Consider the following 15,595-nt stretch of genomic DNA (forward strand, 5'->3'; position numbering starts at 1 on the left):
CAGAACCTTTTTTTTACCTAGAACTGGACACAGTATTCTAGATGAGATCTGACTAAGGAAGAGTAGGAGGAGGATAAATACCTCACGTGATCTAGACTCTATGCTTCTCTTAATACATCCCAGAATTGTGTTTGCCTTTTTGGCTGCTGGATCACATTGTTGACTCCTCTTCAGTCTATGATCTATTAGTATACCCAAGTCTTTTTCACATATGCTGCTGCTTAGCCCAATTCCTACCATTCTGTATGCGCTTTTTTCCTTCTTCTTACCCAGATGTAGGACCGTGCATTTCTCCTTGTTAAATACAATTCTGTTAGTCGATGCCCACTTCTCAAGCTTTTCTAGATCTTTTTGAATACTTTCTCTCTCTTCCATAGTGTTAGCTATCCCTCCTAGCTTTATGTGGTCTGCAAATTTGAACAGTTTCCCCTCAATTCCCTCCTCCAGCTCCTTTATAAAAATGTTGAACACTGGGTCTAGGACAGAGCCTTGTGGTACCCCACTCGATACATTCTTTCACTTGGATGTGCATCCATTTATGACCACTCTGAGTACGATCACTCAGCCAGTTGTGAATCCACCAATCAACTGCCTTGTCAATCCCATATGTGGTCATTTTTTCACTATTATTTCATTATTTTGTCAAATGCTTTACTAAAAAGTCAAGATATACTATATTCACCACATTTGCCTCATCAACCAAGTCGGTGATTGTGAGAAGGAAATTAGATTCATCTGGCATGATTTGTTTGTTACAAACCCATGCTGGCTCTGGTTAATTACACTGCTCAACAGCATTTTTGCATTTGGTGTGCGATATATCAATTCTAATGGATTTTTGGGTTTAGAATCCGAATTTACCCTTAGAAATGATCTATCACGTAAGGTTTTTATGTAATTTAGATTTTGTCAATTTTTAAAAAAAGGTTTTTGTGTTTGTACTCATTTTCGGAATTATTTATATAAAATTAAATCAGTGACGAAGCTAAACTCTTTATTTGAATGTTATACACAGTGGATGAAGTTCTAAAAATGGTTACTAGATGGCAGAATAATGTAGTTGAGCAGGAAGTTTACTGACATGAGCCTATCTGTACTGCTGTTTAGTGTTTGTTGTAATCTGCATGAAACACTTCTCTTCATTTTTACCTCAGCATATCGATATTTTTGAGTTTCATACGCAAATACAGTAACAGATAAACATTGAGTTCTGGGTGTAATTTTTTTGTATTTAAAACCAGACAATATTTGACAATACTGTATTATTGTCTATGTAATAGTGCTATGTATCTCAGAAATGTGACGTGATAGAATCTCATTCTTCCACTGAATTAAACATCCCAAAACTAGTTAAACCAACCTGTTTTCAAACCGGATACAGAATTTTTTTTTTATTTGTTGAGCAGTGTTATTATTCTATTTTTATCCAAGTACTTGCATACATGCTGTTTAATAATTTGTTCAGATCTTTCCTGGTATACAAGACAGGCTCACAGGCCCGTAGTTTCCTGTATCCACCTTCTTCCCTTTTTTGAAGATAGGGACAACAGTTGCACTTTTCCAATCTCCTGGGACTTCTCCTGTTCTCCAGGAATTTTCAAAGATTATGGCGAGTGGCTCAGCAATTACCTCTGCTGCTTCCTTTAGTATCCTAGGATGTAATTCATCTGAACCTTGAGACTTGAATTCATTTAAGTTAGTTAAGTGTTCCCTCTCCATCTCTCTCCTTATAGATAGCCTGCATTATTTTATTCCCCCAACGGCACAGGAAAGATCAGCTGATGCTACATCTACTTTCTGAGAGAAAACAGATCTAAAATAGGAATAAGTTCGGCCTTCTCAACATCATTCTTAACAAATTCACCATTTTCATCTTGTAAGCATCCAATAGCATCTTTGACTTTTCTTTTGCTTTTGACATACTTCCAAAATCATTTTTATTGCTTTTGGCCTCTGTTGCAAGCCTCAATTAATTATTAGCTTTAGCTTTTCTGACACTTGCCCTACAGTTTCTGCAGACCACATTATATTCTTCCTTAGATATTCCACCTTCTTTCCATTTGATAAACATATTTTTCTTCATTTTTAACGTGTGGAAGTTCTGTGTTTATCCATCCTGGTCTCTTTAAATGCTTCCCATTGTTCATTCTTTTAGGGATTTAATGATTGTGCTTGGAGAATCTCATTTCGCAATATTTCCCAACCTTCTTGGACATTTCTGTCCTTAAGAACATCCAGCCAGTGGATGCTTCCTATCCTCTTCCTGAGTTCATTAAAATCTGCCTTTCTGAAATCCAACCTTGAGGTCTGAGTTTTCTCAGGTCTTCCTTCCCTTTTTATCCAAAATTCAATGATAACATGATCACTGCCTCCTAAGGTCCCAGCCACCTTTACTTTCTCAACCATTACCTACCTGTTGGTAAGAATTAGGTCCAAGATAGAAGACCCCCTTGTCTTCTCTTCTACCTTTTGGAAGATAAAGTTGTCAGCAAGAGTGGATAAGTATTTGTTGGATCCATTACTTTTACCTGAGAGAGATTCCCAACAAATGTCTGGATAGTTAAAAGCCCCCATGATCACGATGGTGTTTTTTTCGAGAGCTTGTCCATCTGATGTAGAAAGAGTTCATCAATATCTTCTTCTTGTCCAGGTGGCCTATAGTAAATGCCTACAATAGTGTACTTTCTGTTGTTCTCTCCTTGTATTCTTACCCAAACAGTTTACACAGAACTACCATGCTCTGAAGCTTGAATCTGTGGAGATGATTGTTTTCCTAACATACAACAGAATACCTCCACCCCTTTTTTAGGTCTGCTTCTTATAAATAAGTTTTATCTTTCAAGCCCTGTATTCCAATCATGTGTATCATTCCACCAAGGTTCTGTGATGTTGATGACATCATATTTATCTTCCAGTGTTAGGAGCTACAAGTCTGCTTGTTTGTTTCCCATGCTCTATGCATTTGTGTAAAAACATTTTAGTTTGTGATTGGTGTCTCTCGCTCATCTACTTGCCTTCTGAATTTTTTTGTCTTTGTTCTTCCTTTCCATTTCTAATAGCAAGGGTCGCAATTGTATTAATTAGCTGTACATTTTTACTTGGCCTTTCACTTCCCTTCCCATATTGTTCTAGTTTAAAGCTCTTTTGATGAGTGAAGCAAGGCACCCACCAAATCCCGGGACTCTGACTTGCTACCTGGTCCTCAGATTGTGGATTCCAGCACCATTAGGTGCAACACAGCACGTCTGCGGCCACTAGCTTGCAGTATGTAATGGCTGCAGTGGAGACCTGGCTGCCGATCTCCCATGAAGTGGAGCACTCTGGATCTTTTCCCATAACCTGGGCTCTGCTATGCCTTTACTGAGATTACTTCTCCATCCCTGTAGCTTTCATTATAGGGACTTTAACTCTGGATCTTATACACAGGGATTGTGGCTTCTGTTTTTCCACATATACCTACACATCCCTGGCAATACTCCCATTTCCCACTCGAAGTATGCTAATGCTGGGACTTTTGAGTGACTTACTGCCATTTGCTACCACCTAGTGGCCATTTTTTGCAACTTCATCTTTGTTGTGTTGCCATAGAGTTAACCAGCTTTACATTTATGTACTTCAGATCCTCTGCTGTGCCTTTGGGAAGATATTGAGCCCTTCATTTATATTCCCAGATTGCCTTCTCTTCTAGATTTTACTGCGCCTGTCCCCCACCACCAGTAGCTCTGCTACCACTCTTATTTTCTACTTCACAATGCTTCTATATGGAGAATGCGAGGTGCGTGTGAATGAGTGACTAGACCTTTTAGATGGGTTCCCGTAACACAGGCGCTCAACAACTTCCCCTAAACGAACCAGTCATTGATCTCTAGAACATCGCAAATGTGCAAAGAAGGAAACCTAGTTGATTTACTTCACATGCAATAGCTGAGGGTGGAATCATTGCACCATACTATGGACTACCGACTTCTCCTCCTGTACCCTCTAGCGCGCCTCAACTATCAAACGGCTTAAAACCTTGAAGAGCCCAGGCTCAGACGGGTTTACTGTCCATTTTTATAAAAAATTTTCTACCATACTGTCCTCGACAATGCTAAAAGTCTTCAATGCCATTCCAGGAGGAACAATGTTTCTCCCCCACAAGCTCTTCAGACCCACATTGTTGGGATCCCAAAATCTGGTCGTAAGCCCACAATCTGTAGTAGTTACCGTCCTATTAATGTTGACCAAAAATTCTACTCCAAGGTTATTGCTTTGCCTCTTCATGACTTACTCCCTGATATTATTTACTTTGATCAGGCTGGATTCGGGACCTACAGAGAAGTTAGGGATAAAATCTATTCTTAAGGGCTTCTACCCACTAGCTTTTTTTTTTAACGCTGCGATATGGGACTTTCTAATGTTAAAATCGCATCGCACAAAAATCGCAAAAGCACAAACTTGCCTTTTTTGTGCGATGCGATTTTAACATTAGAAAGTCCCATTGAAAAAAACGCAGCGATATCGCAGCGTTAATAAACGCTAGTGGGTAGAAGCCCTGAAGCACGTCTTACGAAGACTCCACTAAAGCTTTTGCTGATTGACGCGGAAAGTGGCTTTCAACAGGATCAGCTGGAACATATTGCAGGCAACAATGGAGGGTATTGGATTAGGTTCTGCGATGCTTCCGCGGATTATGGCCCTTTATAATACTCCGACAGTTCAGGTCTGTATCAATTTAACATTGACTGAACCCTTTCCTATTCTTTATAGAACTCAACAGGGCTGCCCTTGGTTCCCATTGTTATACATACAGTCTTACCTTGGCATGCGAGTGCCTCAGCTTGTGAGCTTCTTGACTTGCGAGCAGGCTCTCTCCCGAATTTTTACTCTGATTTAAGAGCAAAAACTTGGGCTACGAGCCTGCTTCCGCATCCCGCCGGAAATAGGGGACATCACCGCGCATGCATATTGCCGCCGCTGTCTCCGGGAATCTCCCAACTAAATAACTGCTACCGCGCATGCGCTGTTACGTCAGCACGCGCGCACCCTGGATGGACCCGCGAGTGGGCACACTGGCAGATCTTTATTTGGTGGGTATAGATGCAGTACAGTATTTTCCGAATTCCATACTTATACCATAACTGTAGGCTGTGTAAATGAGTGCAAGACAAACAGAGCAAAAGAATTAGTTAATATATTAGGTCTCGCTTTATCCCAATCTCCACTATCTTAGCATAATTTGAGTAGTCAGGTCTGTGAGTCTACACTCACAAATCAGAACTTTTAAATATCACCTTCTCATCTTATACTATGCAGGCCAATCAGACACACCGTCCTTTTAAATGTCAATCAACCTTGCTCACACATATACTGCTATTGATTTAGTTTCAGACTTTAATAAGCTGCATACTGTTAATTATGCCTGTCTATTACGCTCTATGAAAAAGATCTCACTGCTTGGAATCCACTTTTTCTGTCCAGGCTTGGATGTTTGGTGACCATTATAATGGACGTTCTATGTTTGGTATTATACGGCTTGCAAACTTTACCTATTAAACTTCCAAGAACCTTTTTAACAAAACTTAACAAAAAAAACTTTATCTGGAAGGGTAAATGCCCCAGACTTAAATATGATATTCTGGTTCACACCAAATCCTCTGGAAGGTATCGGTCTTCTTGATTTTAATATGTACCATAAAGCCACAGCTGGTTCTTCCATCTCAGATCTTTTCCACAATGCTAAACATAAGCCGTGAGTGACTTTGGAAACTATTACCTTTTCAATTCACTCTACTGCCCTGTTATGGACTACCCTGCATACTAATTGTCTCCCTTTTGTCTTCTTTCTGGTCTAAAACATGGATACTTGTGTGGAATCTTATGCTTCATCAGTGTCTGCTTTCCCCTAAACCTGTGCCCCTCATGCCTTTGATAGGTTACCCACAATTTGGTCCTGGTATGGAGTGCTCCTCTTATTTGATTCCTTCCAATCTTCCTATGTGAGAGTCAAGGATTTCATGTCTTCTTCAGCTTTGCAGCCTCTGCCAGACCTTCCCTCACCCCCAGACAGAGACTGGCTTCTACATACCAAACTCCAACATATATTTGTCTCCACACAGACTCCTTGGTCTAATCTCAGGAGTTCAAGCCCAACCCCGTTACATGCGATCTCCTGGGTCAATGCACTGCTGGAGTATGTGTGTGTCAGGGAAAAAAGTACAAAATTCTATCCCACTGGTATAGATGTCCTGTTATTCTCCATAAGATGTTCCCCATTGTCTTAGACTCCTGCTGGCCTTGAATTTCTGCTGGGGGTTCTCACAGACACATAGGGTGGGAATGTGCAGTCCTTCTGGAAGGCCGTTTTTTCAATTACATAACAATTTCTATGGAAGTTTAATTCTGCTGACTCTTGAGATTGCACCATTATCTCTTCTACTAGGCTCTATTTCCAGGGCAAAGAAAGGGTTCCTCCGCCACTTGATATGTGTGGCTAAAATCTTGATCCCGAGATTTTGGAAATCCCGTTTGGTGTCTTCGAGAACAAAATTTTCAGACTGCCTTAATCATATCATGCACGTGGAAGAGCTGATGAGCGTAGATAAAGACTGCTGCAATCCATTTGTGAATACTTGATATTACTGGATTACCTTCAGATCTACTGCAGCAATGCATGACTGGATACGAGTGAGTGACGTCTAAGCATCCGAAGTAATAGGCTACAAGATCTATATATTAGTCTTGTCCTCCTCTTACCCTTCTTCCTTGTTATTCAGTTATACCTGTATTCCTGAGGGCTCATGCCCACGAGCGATGCGGAATACGCCCGTGGATTTATGCCGCAGGAGTACATCAAATCAAAACAAAAAAAGTGGCAGTGAGTAATCGTGCTTTTCTGCTTCCTTTGATATCAATGGAGCTCTCCTACGATGAATCCACAGTAAAATAGAACACGCTTGCGGAAATCCGCAGAACAAATCCGCATTTGTGTGCTGGCAGGCAGAAAGCCATTAGTTTCAATAGAACCTTGCCACTGCAGAATTTACGTGCGGATTTCCGCCGTGGGAAACGCGATGTAAATCTGTCCGTGGGCATTCAACCTTAATTACTGTTTCCCTGGAGCCTTTACATTTTAGGATGACAATTTACAACATGTACTGCAGGATCTTCTTGCTTGTTGTTTGCTCCACAGCATACCTTCCATCTACACGTTTTATATGCTACCCTATTATTGACAATAGAAACTAATTCACCCAAAAAACCAGAACTCAGCCTGCAAAAAACAAGCCCTCATGTAGCTATGACACCTGAAAAATAAAAAAAAGTTATGATATTTTTATTTTTGAAAGGGGGAAATAAGAGAACTGCAGAATTTGACCTGGCCGCAGTTGCATCAATGACCCTTGGTAATGAAAGGGTTAAAACACAACACTACAAAATGTAAAAAGTGTGGCAGAGATTTATGCTGGGATGCAGCAAGAATCCATCTGCCGGAGAAGGCAGGGAGGTTATTTTTACAGCAGTGGTGGCACTCCCACTTAGCACATCTATTAAAAGACTGCAGGAGATACATGTTACAGAAAGCAGAAAATCTAGTTTTCCATTTCACAATTCTAAAAGCGAGATCTGATGATGTGCATTTAGACTATGCATCAAGAAATCACTTGTGACTGTAAGATGCAACCTTACCAACAACTGTTGGGCACTCAAGTTATTAGCCATTCACTCCACCGAGCAGAAAATGTTCAATTAAAACCCAAACTACTCACGGTTGTGTGAAGTCATGTGTCACAAAATCAGAGCTCTTGAAGAGTAAGAAGATGTCACTCAGGCTTTTACATTTCAATGAGCTGTTCAGTGCGATCCAATAAGCATCCTAGGCATAAAAATAACCACAATCAAGTCACCTAATGTTAAAGGCATTTCCCTAACAACTTTTATAAAAAGGACAGCTTATATCACTAAGATACACAACTGATGAAGATGCCTGCCGACAAGTTAAATGCAGTAAATGCTGTGCTGTGGTTGCCTCCATACAACTACATTAAAGGCTAGAGACGCCTTTGGGAATCTTTTTTCTTCACCTAAATGTATGTATTTGGGGCTAACAATGATTTTTGCAATTCATTAAAAACTTTGCACCATTTGTCTTCTGCAGTTCTACATATCACTGTATGTAGAACACTACAGTCTGCGGTCCCATTTACAAGGGACAGCAGCCATCTAAACGACTGCACGAGCACTGGCGTCACCAATAAGGTCGTTAGCACGGTCCCATTTACAAGGGACAGCAGGCATCTAAACGTCTGCACGAGCACTGGCGTCACCAATAAGGTCGTTAGCACGGTCCCATTTACAAGGGACAGCAGCCATCTAAACGACTGCACGAGCACTGGCGTCACCAATAAGGTCGTTAGCACGGTCCCATTTACAAGGGACAGCAGCCATCTAAACGACTGCACGAGCACTGGCGTCACCAATAAGGTCGTTAGCACGGAGCACGGTCCCATTTACAAGGGACAGCAGCCATCTAAACGACTGCACGAGCACTGGCGTCACCAATAAGGTCGTTAGCACGGAGCACGGTCCCATTTACAAGGGACAGCAGGCATCTAAACGTCTGCACGAGCACTGGCGTCACCAATAAGGTCGTTAGCACGGTCCCATTTACAAGGGACAGCAGGCATCTAAACGTCTGCACGAGCACTGGCGTCACCAATAAGGTCGTTAGCACGGTCCCATTTACAAGGGACAGCAGCCATCTAAACGACTGCACGAGCACTGGCGTCACCAATAAGGTCGTTAGCACGGTCCCATTTACAAGGGACAGCAGCCATCTAAACGACTGCACGAGCACTGGCGTCACCAATAAGGTCGTTAGCACGGTCCCATTTACAAGGGACAGCAGCCATCTAAACGACTGCACGAGCACTGGCGTCACCAATAAGGTCGTTAGCACGGTCCCATTTACAAGGGACAGCAGCCATCTAAACGACTGCACGAGCACTGGCGTCACCAATAAGGTCGTTAGCACGGAGCACGGTCCCATTTACAAGGGACAGCAGCCATCTAAACGACTGCACGAGCACTGGCGTCACCAATAAGGTCGTTAGCACGGAGCACGGTCCCATTTACAAGGGACAGCAGCCATCTAAACGACTGCACGAGCACTGGCGTCACCAATAAGGTCGTTAGCACGGTCCCATTTACAAGGGACAGCAGCCATCTAAACGACTGCACGAGCACTGGCGTCACCAATAAGGTCGTTAGCACGGAGCACGGTCCCATTTACAAGGGACAGCAGCCATCTAAACGACTGCACGAGCACTGGCGTCACCAATAAGGTCGTTAGCACGGAGCACGGTCTTATTTACAAGGGACAGCAGCCATCTAAACGTCTGCACGAGCACTGGCGTCACCAATAAGGTCGTTAGCACAGTCCCATTTACAAGGGACAGCAGCCATCTAAACGACTGCACGAGCACTGGCGTCACCAATAAAGTCATTAGCGCTCGTGCAGAGCATGTAGACAGGTAGACTTCTGCACTGGATCATGGGCTTCTCGCTTAGCACTTCACCTTATATGTGAAGCGGGGAGCGTTTACACGCAATGACAAGTCTGCGTTCCAGCGATGTTTTTTATGCTGACTGAAAGTCAGCGATAATGAAGAGTGAAGAATAGTAAATGATTTTTTGCAATTATTCTGGGAGATTAATCGCTCAAATTCATTTCTTTGAACGAATTTTGAGCGTTAATCGTCCTGTATAACTGGCCCTTTAGACTGCAGTTTCTATACACAGTGATATGTAGTAGCTGCAGAAGACAAAAGGTGCAAAATGTTTAATGTAACCCCGTTGCAAAAATGACTGTCAATACAAAATACATGCGTTTAAGTAAAAAAAAAAACAAAAAAAAACCCACCCCCTGAGATGTCCATAGCCTTTCAAGGGAACTGGACAGTGAATTTATTCAGTTCTAGCCACAGGCAGCATGAAATACAGATGGAAGCTGGAGAAAAGCCACCCAGAAAACACTTTTACTTGTTTAAGACTAATTTTCAAACCAAATTTTCAGAGTAAAACAAAGTTTTTTCTAATGTGGGAGCTTTGTCTATAGTTATTGCTTTTCTTGCCTGGGGCAGCATGAATCTACTAACAGGTTCCCTTTAATTTTAGTAAATGTGTGCAGGTTGGTGTACTTGTGATGCCTGGCCATGTTAAGACTACAGTGAACAGCAATTTGAGCTTAACCTTTCTTTTCTATAGGCTTTTATGAGCAGCATGTAATATGACCAATCAGTGAGCTTTTAGTCCATTTTGTCTGCCAAGATGGGATTTTAGCAGTTTATAAAAGAATGAACAATTTAGGAGGAAGGTTGGGGGAAAAGAAGTCTGATAAGGGAAGAAAGAAGCATTTTTTTCTGATAAGATACATCACAAAGTTTCTTAAGGACCATTTACACAGGACGATTATAGCGCAAAATGTGGTCAAACAAACAAATTTGTACGATAATTGTTGTGTCTAAATCCACAGCCATCGTGCACTATTGGTTTGAAGTTCGGTGGTCGCTCACTTTTAACCAGCATAAAATAAATAAATCTTATTTGTATAGCGCCAACTCATTCTGCAGCGCTTTCAGGTAATTTATTTATTGCCCCCCAACAAGCTGTGAACTCATTTTACAGACCTCAGAAGGATGAAAGGCTGAATCAACCTTGAGCCAGCTACCTGAGCCAAGTGGGATTGCTCTTGCAACCTTCAGGTCATGAGCGAGAGCTTAGGACTGGATTACTGCAGCCTTAAAGGGGTTGTCCCGAGGCAGCAAGTGGGTCTATACACTTCTGTATGGCCATATTAATGCACTTTGTAATATACATTGTGCATTAATTATGAGCCATACAGAAGTTATAAAAAGTTTTTTACTTACCTGCTTTGTTGCTAGCGTCCTCGTTCCCATGGAGCCGACTAATTTTTGGCCTCCGATGGCCAAATTAGCCGCGCTTGCGCAGTCCGGGTCTTCAGCAGTCTTCTATGGAGCCGCTCGTGCCAGAGAGCGGCTCCGTGTAGCTCCGCCCCGTCACGTGCCGATTCCAGCCAATCAGGAGGCTGGAATCGGCAGTGGACCGCACAGAAGAGCTGCGGTCCACGAAGACGGAGGATCCCGGCGGCCATCTTCAGCGGTAAGTATTGAAGTCACCGGACCGCCGGGATTCAGGTAAGCGCTGTGCGGGTGGTTTTTTTAACCCCTGCATCGGGGTTGTCTCGCGCCGAACGGGGGGGGGGGGTTTAAAAAAAAAAAAACCCGTTTCGGCGCGGGACATCTCCTTTAACACTCTGTGCAACATGGGGCTCTAGTATAAAAATCATCAATGGATCGCTGACTTCTCACTGGAGTGTTAATGCTGAATGAAAAGCCAGCGAGGATCTGCCAGTCTAAATGCTCTGCAGAAGCGCTATCAACCTAGTGGTGCGTCACTGCTTGTGCAGCTGTTTAGTCGACTGTCTTCCCTTCTAAATAGGACATTACATTCTCCTCTACTACTGATGTATGCAAAGTTTCTTGAAAGGGTAGTGTTTAAGAGGTCCAATAACCCTAGCACACAATTTGTTGAGCACAAATAATATTTTGGGTTATTTTACAGATAGTCCGCTACTTGCGAACATTCGACTTACGAATTTCGCTAGATACGAACTATCTGTCCTGCACAGTATGATGTAATGCTATGGCATTACATCATACTGTGCAGGGGCCGGGCAGGCTTCTATCAAGCCTGATAGAAGCCTGTCCGGTCAGATCGCGGTTGCTAGGCAGCCGGGGGCCTTCTGAAAGGCCCTAGGGCTGTCTATGCAGAGCGCCTATCAAGCCGTGCGCTTGATGGGCACTCTGCATAGGCAGCCCTGGGGCCTTTCAGGAGGTACCCGGCTGCCTAGGAGCCACACAGCGTCCCGCGATCTCATCGTGGGACGCTGCACGGGCCCCCTGAACGTCGGGTGCAGGCTGTTTCTTACAGCGGGCACCCGGCGGCAGCAGTTCCAACAAGCCGCGACGCTCTTCAGAACCGTTAACACTTTAAATACCGCTGTCAGAGCGGTATTTAAAGTTTTAACAGTTCCCATGAGCAGCGCGGCTCGTCGGAACTGCTGCCGCCGGGTGCCCGCTGTAAGAACAGCCGGCACCCGACGTTGTATGGAGCGGGATCCACCCGCGATCCCACTCCATACAAGCATTTGTTCGACTTGCGAACAAATCAACTTGCGAACGGGCTCCCGGAACGGAACCTGTTCGCAAGTCGGGGACTATCTGTACATGGAAAGGAGTCTCTAGAACAGTGTTTTCCAAGCAGGTTTCCAGGACAACAGTAGCAGGTAAACTTGTCACTTTTTAGTATAATATGCATCTTGAGAAGTAAGTGCCCCCCTATACATTTCCAGAAAGCAGAAGCTGCTGATTGCAGTTCTTTTGACAGGCTGGTGGCAGCCTTGTCTACCTTAATGTAACTCTGAGAAACATCTAAAACTCAGAAGCAAGCAGAGGTTTATACACAAAAACAGCGTAAAATAATAGATCACAGGTGCAAAGGTCATATACACTGCAATCATGTACATCAACAAGAGCTTATGTTATCAAAAACGTTGAAACCAAGGTCATGCAATTTTTTTGGCTGTCATCCACAAATGTGTTGAACCCCCCCCCCCCCCCCAAAAAAAACATTGCACATTCCAAGAACCTACTAGGTAGCTAAACTCTAAATCTCACAGCATAATGTAATATAACTTTTTGCATTAAAAATAAATTATGGATTATGTATAGAATCTTTCATCGCCTTAAACCTAACGCAATGTGTTAACTACTGTTCTTTTCTGATTTGTATAAAACAAGAGGTTTTTTTTTTGCTCCCATATTATTTATGCAACATCTACACTGGTTATAAAAAGTCTACACACCCCTGTTTCAATGGAGTTGTACAGATAAAGAAAATAAATGGAAATAAATATGAAATTAATCATCTGAGATGGCTCGGTCCAGGTCCCTCCCGCTGCTCTCTACAGCTCTGACGTGCTTCCCACAGTCCTCGGCCACTCATACAACATTCATAAATCCCGCCTCCAGGAAGCGATGGCTATGATTCGTTCTTCAACCGCTGCGAAGTCAAATCAATGCAGTGCTGGATGAACCAATGCTATGGCTGCAATTGGATTATCCAGCGCTGAATTGATTGGCTGAGCAGCGGAGGAAGAACTAATCAACAGCCATTGTGTTGTAGAGGCGAGATTTATGAATTGGCTGAGCCAATTGCATTGGTTCATCCAGCGCTGCACTGATTGGCTGAGCAGTGGTTGAAGAATCAATCACAGCCATCGCTTCCTGGAGGTGGGACTTATGAATCCCCTAACCAGAAAGTGATGTTGTACGAGTAGCTGCGGACTGTGCCGAACCTCTAGAGAGCAGCGGGAGCGACCGGGACCAAGCCTGTTAGGTAATGTTTGTTTTTTTAATGTAGTGTAACTAGTGCTTATTTTCAGCATAGGGCTTATATTTCAGGCCTCCCTAAAAATTAGGCTAGGGCTTATTTTTGGGGAAGGTCTTATTTTTGGGAAATAGGGTAGGGATAGCAAGTGTATGGAAAGATCTTTTTCTACGGATGGAAATTTTTTCCATCGGTCAGAAATGTATTAGACATTACTCTCTACTAACTATGGTTATGACTAGGACTGTAGTGTGTAACAGGTATCAGTAGAAAAGCGGTCAGAATAATTTAAGCTATAGAACGGATGTGGCCATGATAGGAGCAGTGTAAAATGGATACATTTTATTGAAGTGTGTGTAGCTGTGTGGTGCAAGTGTTTCTTTCACTCATTTGATGCCAGGATATAGACACTGGTAATCCTCTGGGTTGTGGAGTCAATAAACAGGCTAATTAGGCAAACAGGGCTGATTAGTTGGACAAATACTTATCTTCTCCTTTTCTGAGGAAAAAAGAAGACCCCCCAACTGTGACAATCAGACAGCAAGGATCTACTCTATGTCTCTCCCCTCTCTGCCATTGTCAGCTGCCCTGCATTCCTCTTTCTCCTCCTTCACAATGAAGTGAAAAGTGCACATATTTCAACTTGCTATATCTCAGGCTGTTTTACAGATAGAGCTGCGATTTCTCAGCCATTTCTTAGCCAAGATTTATTTACCCACAAAAAAGATACACTACTTCAATAAATATATATGTATGCAGTAATTTTAGAGGTGAAAAAGATTTCGTCTTTGGTCACATGCTATTTGCTAATGGTTTCTAAGATCATTAATTGGTAATCTATAAGCATTCCAGAGCTTGCACACTGGCAGTGTTTGGCAATCGTTAATCAGTTACCTGAGCTTCAGTTAAGGCTTACATGGTTAAATATATATGTGATCTAATTAATATTCTTTATCATCTGTTTTACCATTTGCTAAACGGACTGATCATACAGCAGGAGTACATTTCTAAAGCACAGACCATCTTTAACCAGCTGTCCTCCCTTTGTGTACACACTTGTTGAATGAAGCCTTTCTTTTGGCCCATTTACACGCAACGATTGTCACTCAAAATTAGTCAAACGAGCGAAAGTGAGCAATAAGCGTTACGTGTAAATGCAGAGCAATCATGCACTATTTGTTCATTTGTCGCTGAGTTTCAGCCTACATAAAAATAGTCACTAGTTCGCTCGTTTGTCGTTAGGTTTAGACAGCAGTTGTTCAGTCGTTAAAAATAACTTGAGAGGAGGGGTGATTGTTTGCCTAGCTGAGCAATAGGATTCATTCAAAAGCCAATCCCCGTACTGCTGCAGTAGACAATGGCTTTTTCTTTGCACTAATTAAAAATGGAGTGGGGAAACAGCAAACACTATGGTTTCTCTCACACATGGCATGAACAAACCGGATGCCATTTATATGATTATGTATATGGTATTTGAATGATGAATAGCGGTATCTCCCATTGATGTTACTTTTTCGTGTGCCCATTTAGGACATAAAAACATTTTTTACCTCTAAAATTTACAATGTTTGAAGTTTTTATAAGTGCTGGAGTGAGAGCTGTAAGTATATGCAGTTTCCACCTCAACCTTATGTATCTCAGGCAGCGTAGTGAACCTAACTCAGCATGCTAGAACAATGCACAGCATCACATCGTGAACCAGGAAAGGGAGTCTATATTTCTTTAGACAAACCATAATAAAAGGGCAATGCATTCACTAACGGACCAATGACTTTCTCAGGCCATAGTAACAGAACATCAAATGACATTTATAGATAACAAGCAAACACTGCAGACTGACAGATCAAAGGTTAAGGACACTGCCAACGCACACTCATCACAGCAAACATCGCTGATCATATATATACAAAACTGATTAATAAAATTCATTAATAATATGACTGAACTTAGATGTCCTATAGTAAACTAGTAATATCATAAAAAATAAATAGAAAAGTTGTTTAAAATCCCTAGGAATATCAATTATAGACAGAAAATAACAAAGACCAGAGAGGACTATTAGGGTAAGTTCACACTAGCATTTTTTTTCCGTTTAGCTGTTCCATCATCGGAGCAGTTAAAGGGGTTGTCTCGTGCCGAAAGGTTT

General features: G+C 42.4%; 1 protein-coding gene and 1 long non-coding RNA gene across 2 annotated transcripts in view; one reads left to right on the plus strand and one right to left on the minus strand.

The window, feature by feature from the left end:
• LOC136612021 (uncharacterized) overlaps positions 1-15,595 on the plus strand; it is a 516,282-nt gene that overhangs the window by 460,891 nt on the left and 39,796 nt on the right. The window lies entirely within an intron of this gene.
• CDC123 (cell division cycle 123) overlaps positions 1-15,595 on the minus strand; it is an 81,428-nt gene that overhangs the window by 45,754 nt on the left and 20,079 nt on the right. Inside the window, exon 6 of the mRNA XM_066592061.1 lies at positions 7,749-7,855. Coding sequence (XP_066448158.1) covers positions 7,749-7,855 — 107 coding nt within the window. The remainder of the gene's footprint in view (positions 1-7,748; positions 7,856-15,595) is intronic.

This window comes from Eleutherodactylus coqui, chromosome 2, assembly GCF_035609145.1.
Source record: "Eleutherodactylus coqui strain aEleCoq1 chromosome 2, aEleCoq1.hap1, whole genome shotgun sequence".
Taxonomy (NCBI): domain Eukaryota; kingdom Metazoa; phylum Chordata; class Amphibia; order Anura; family Eleutherodactylidae; genus Eleutherodactylus; species Eleutherodactylus coqui.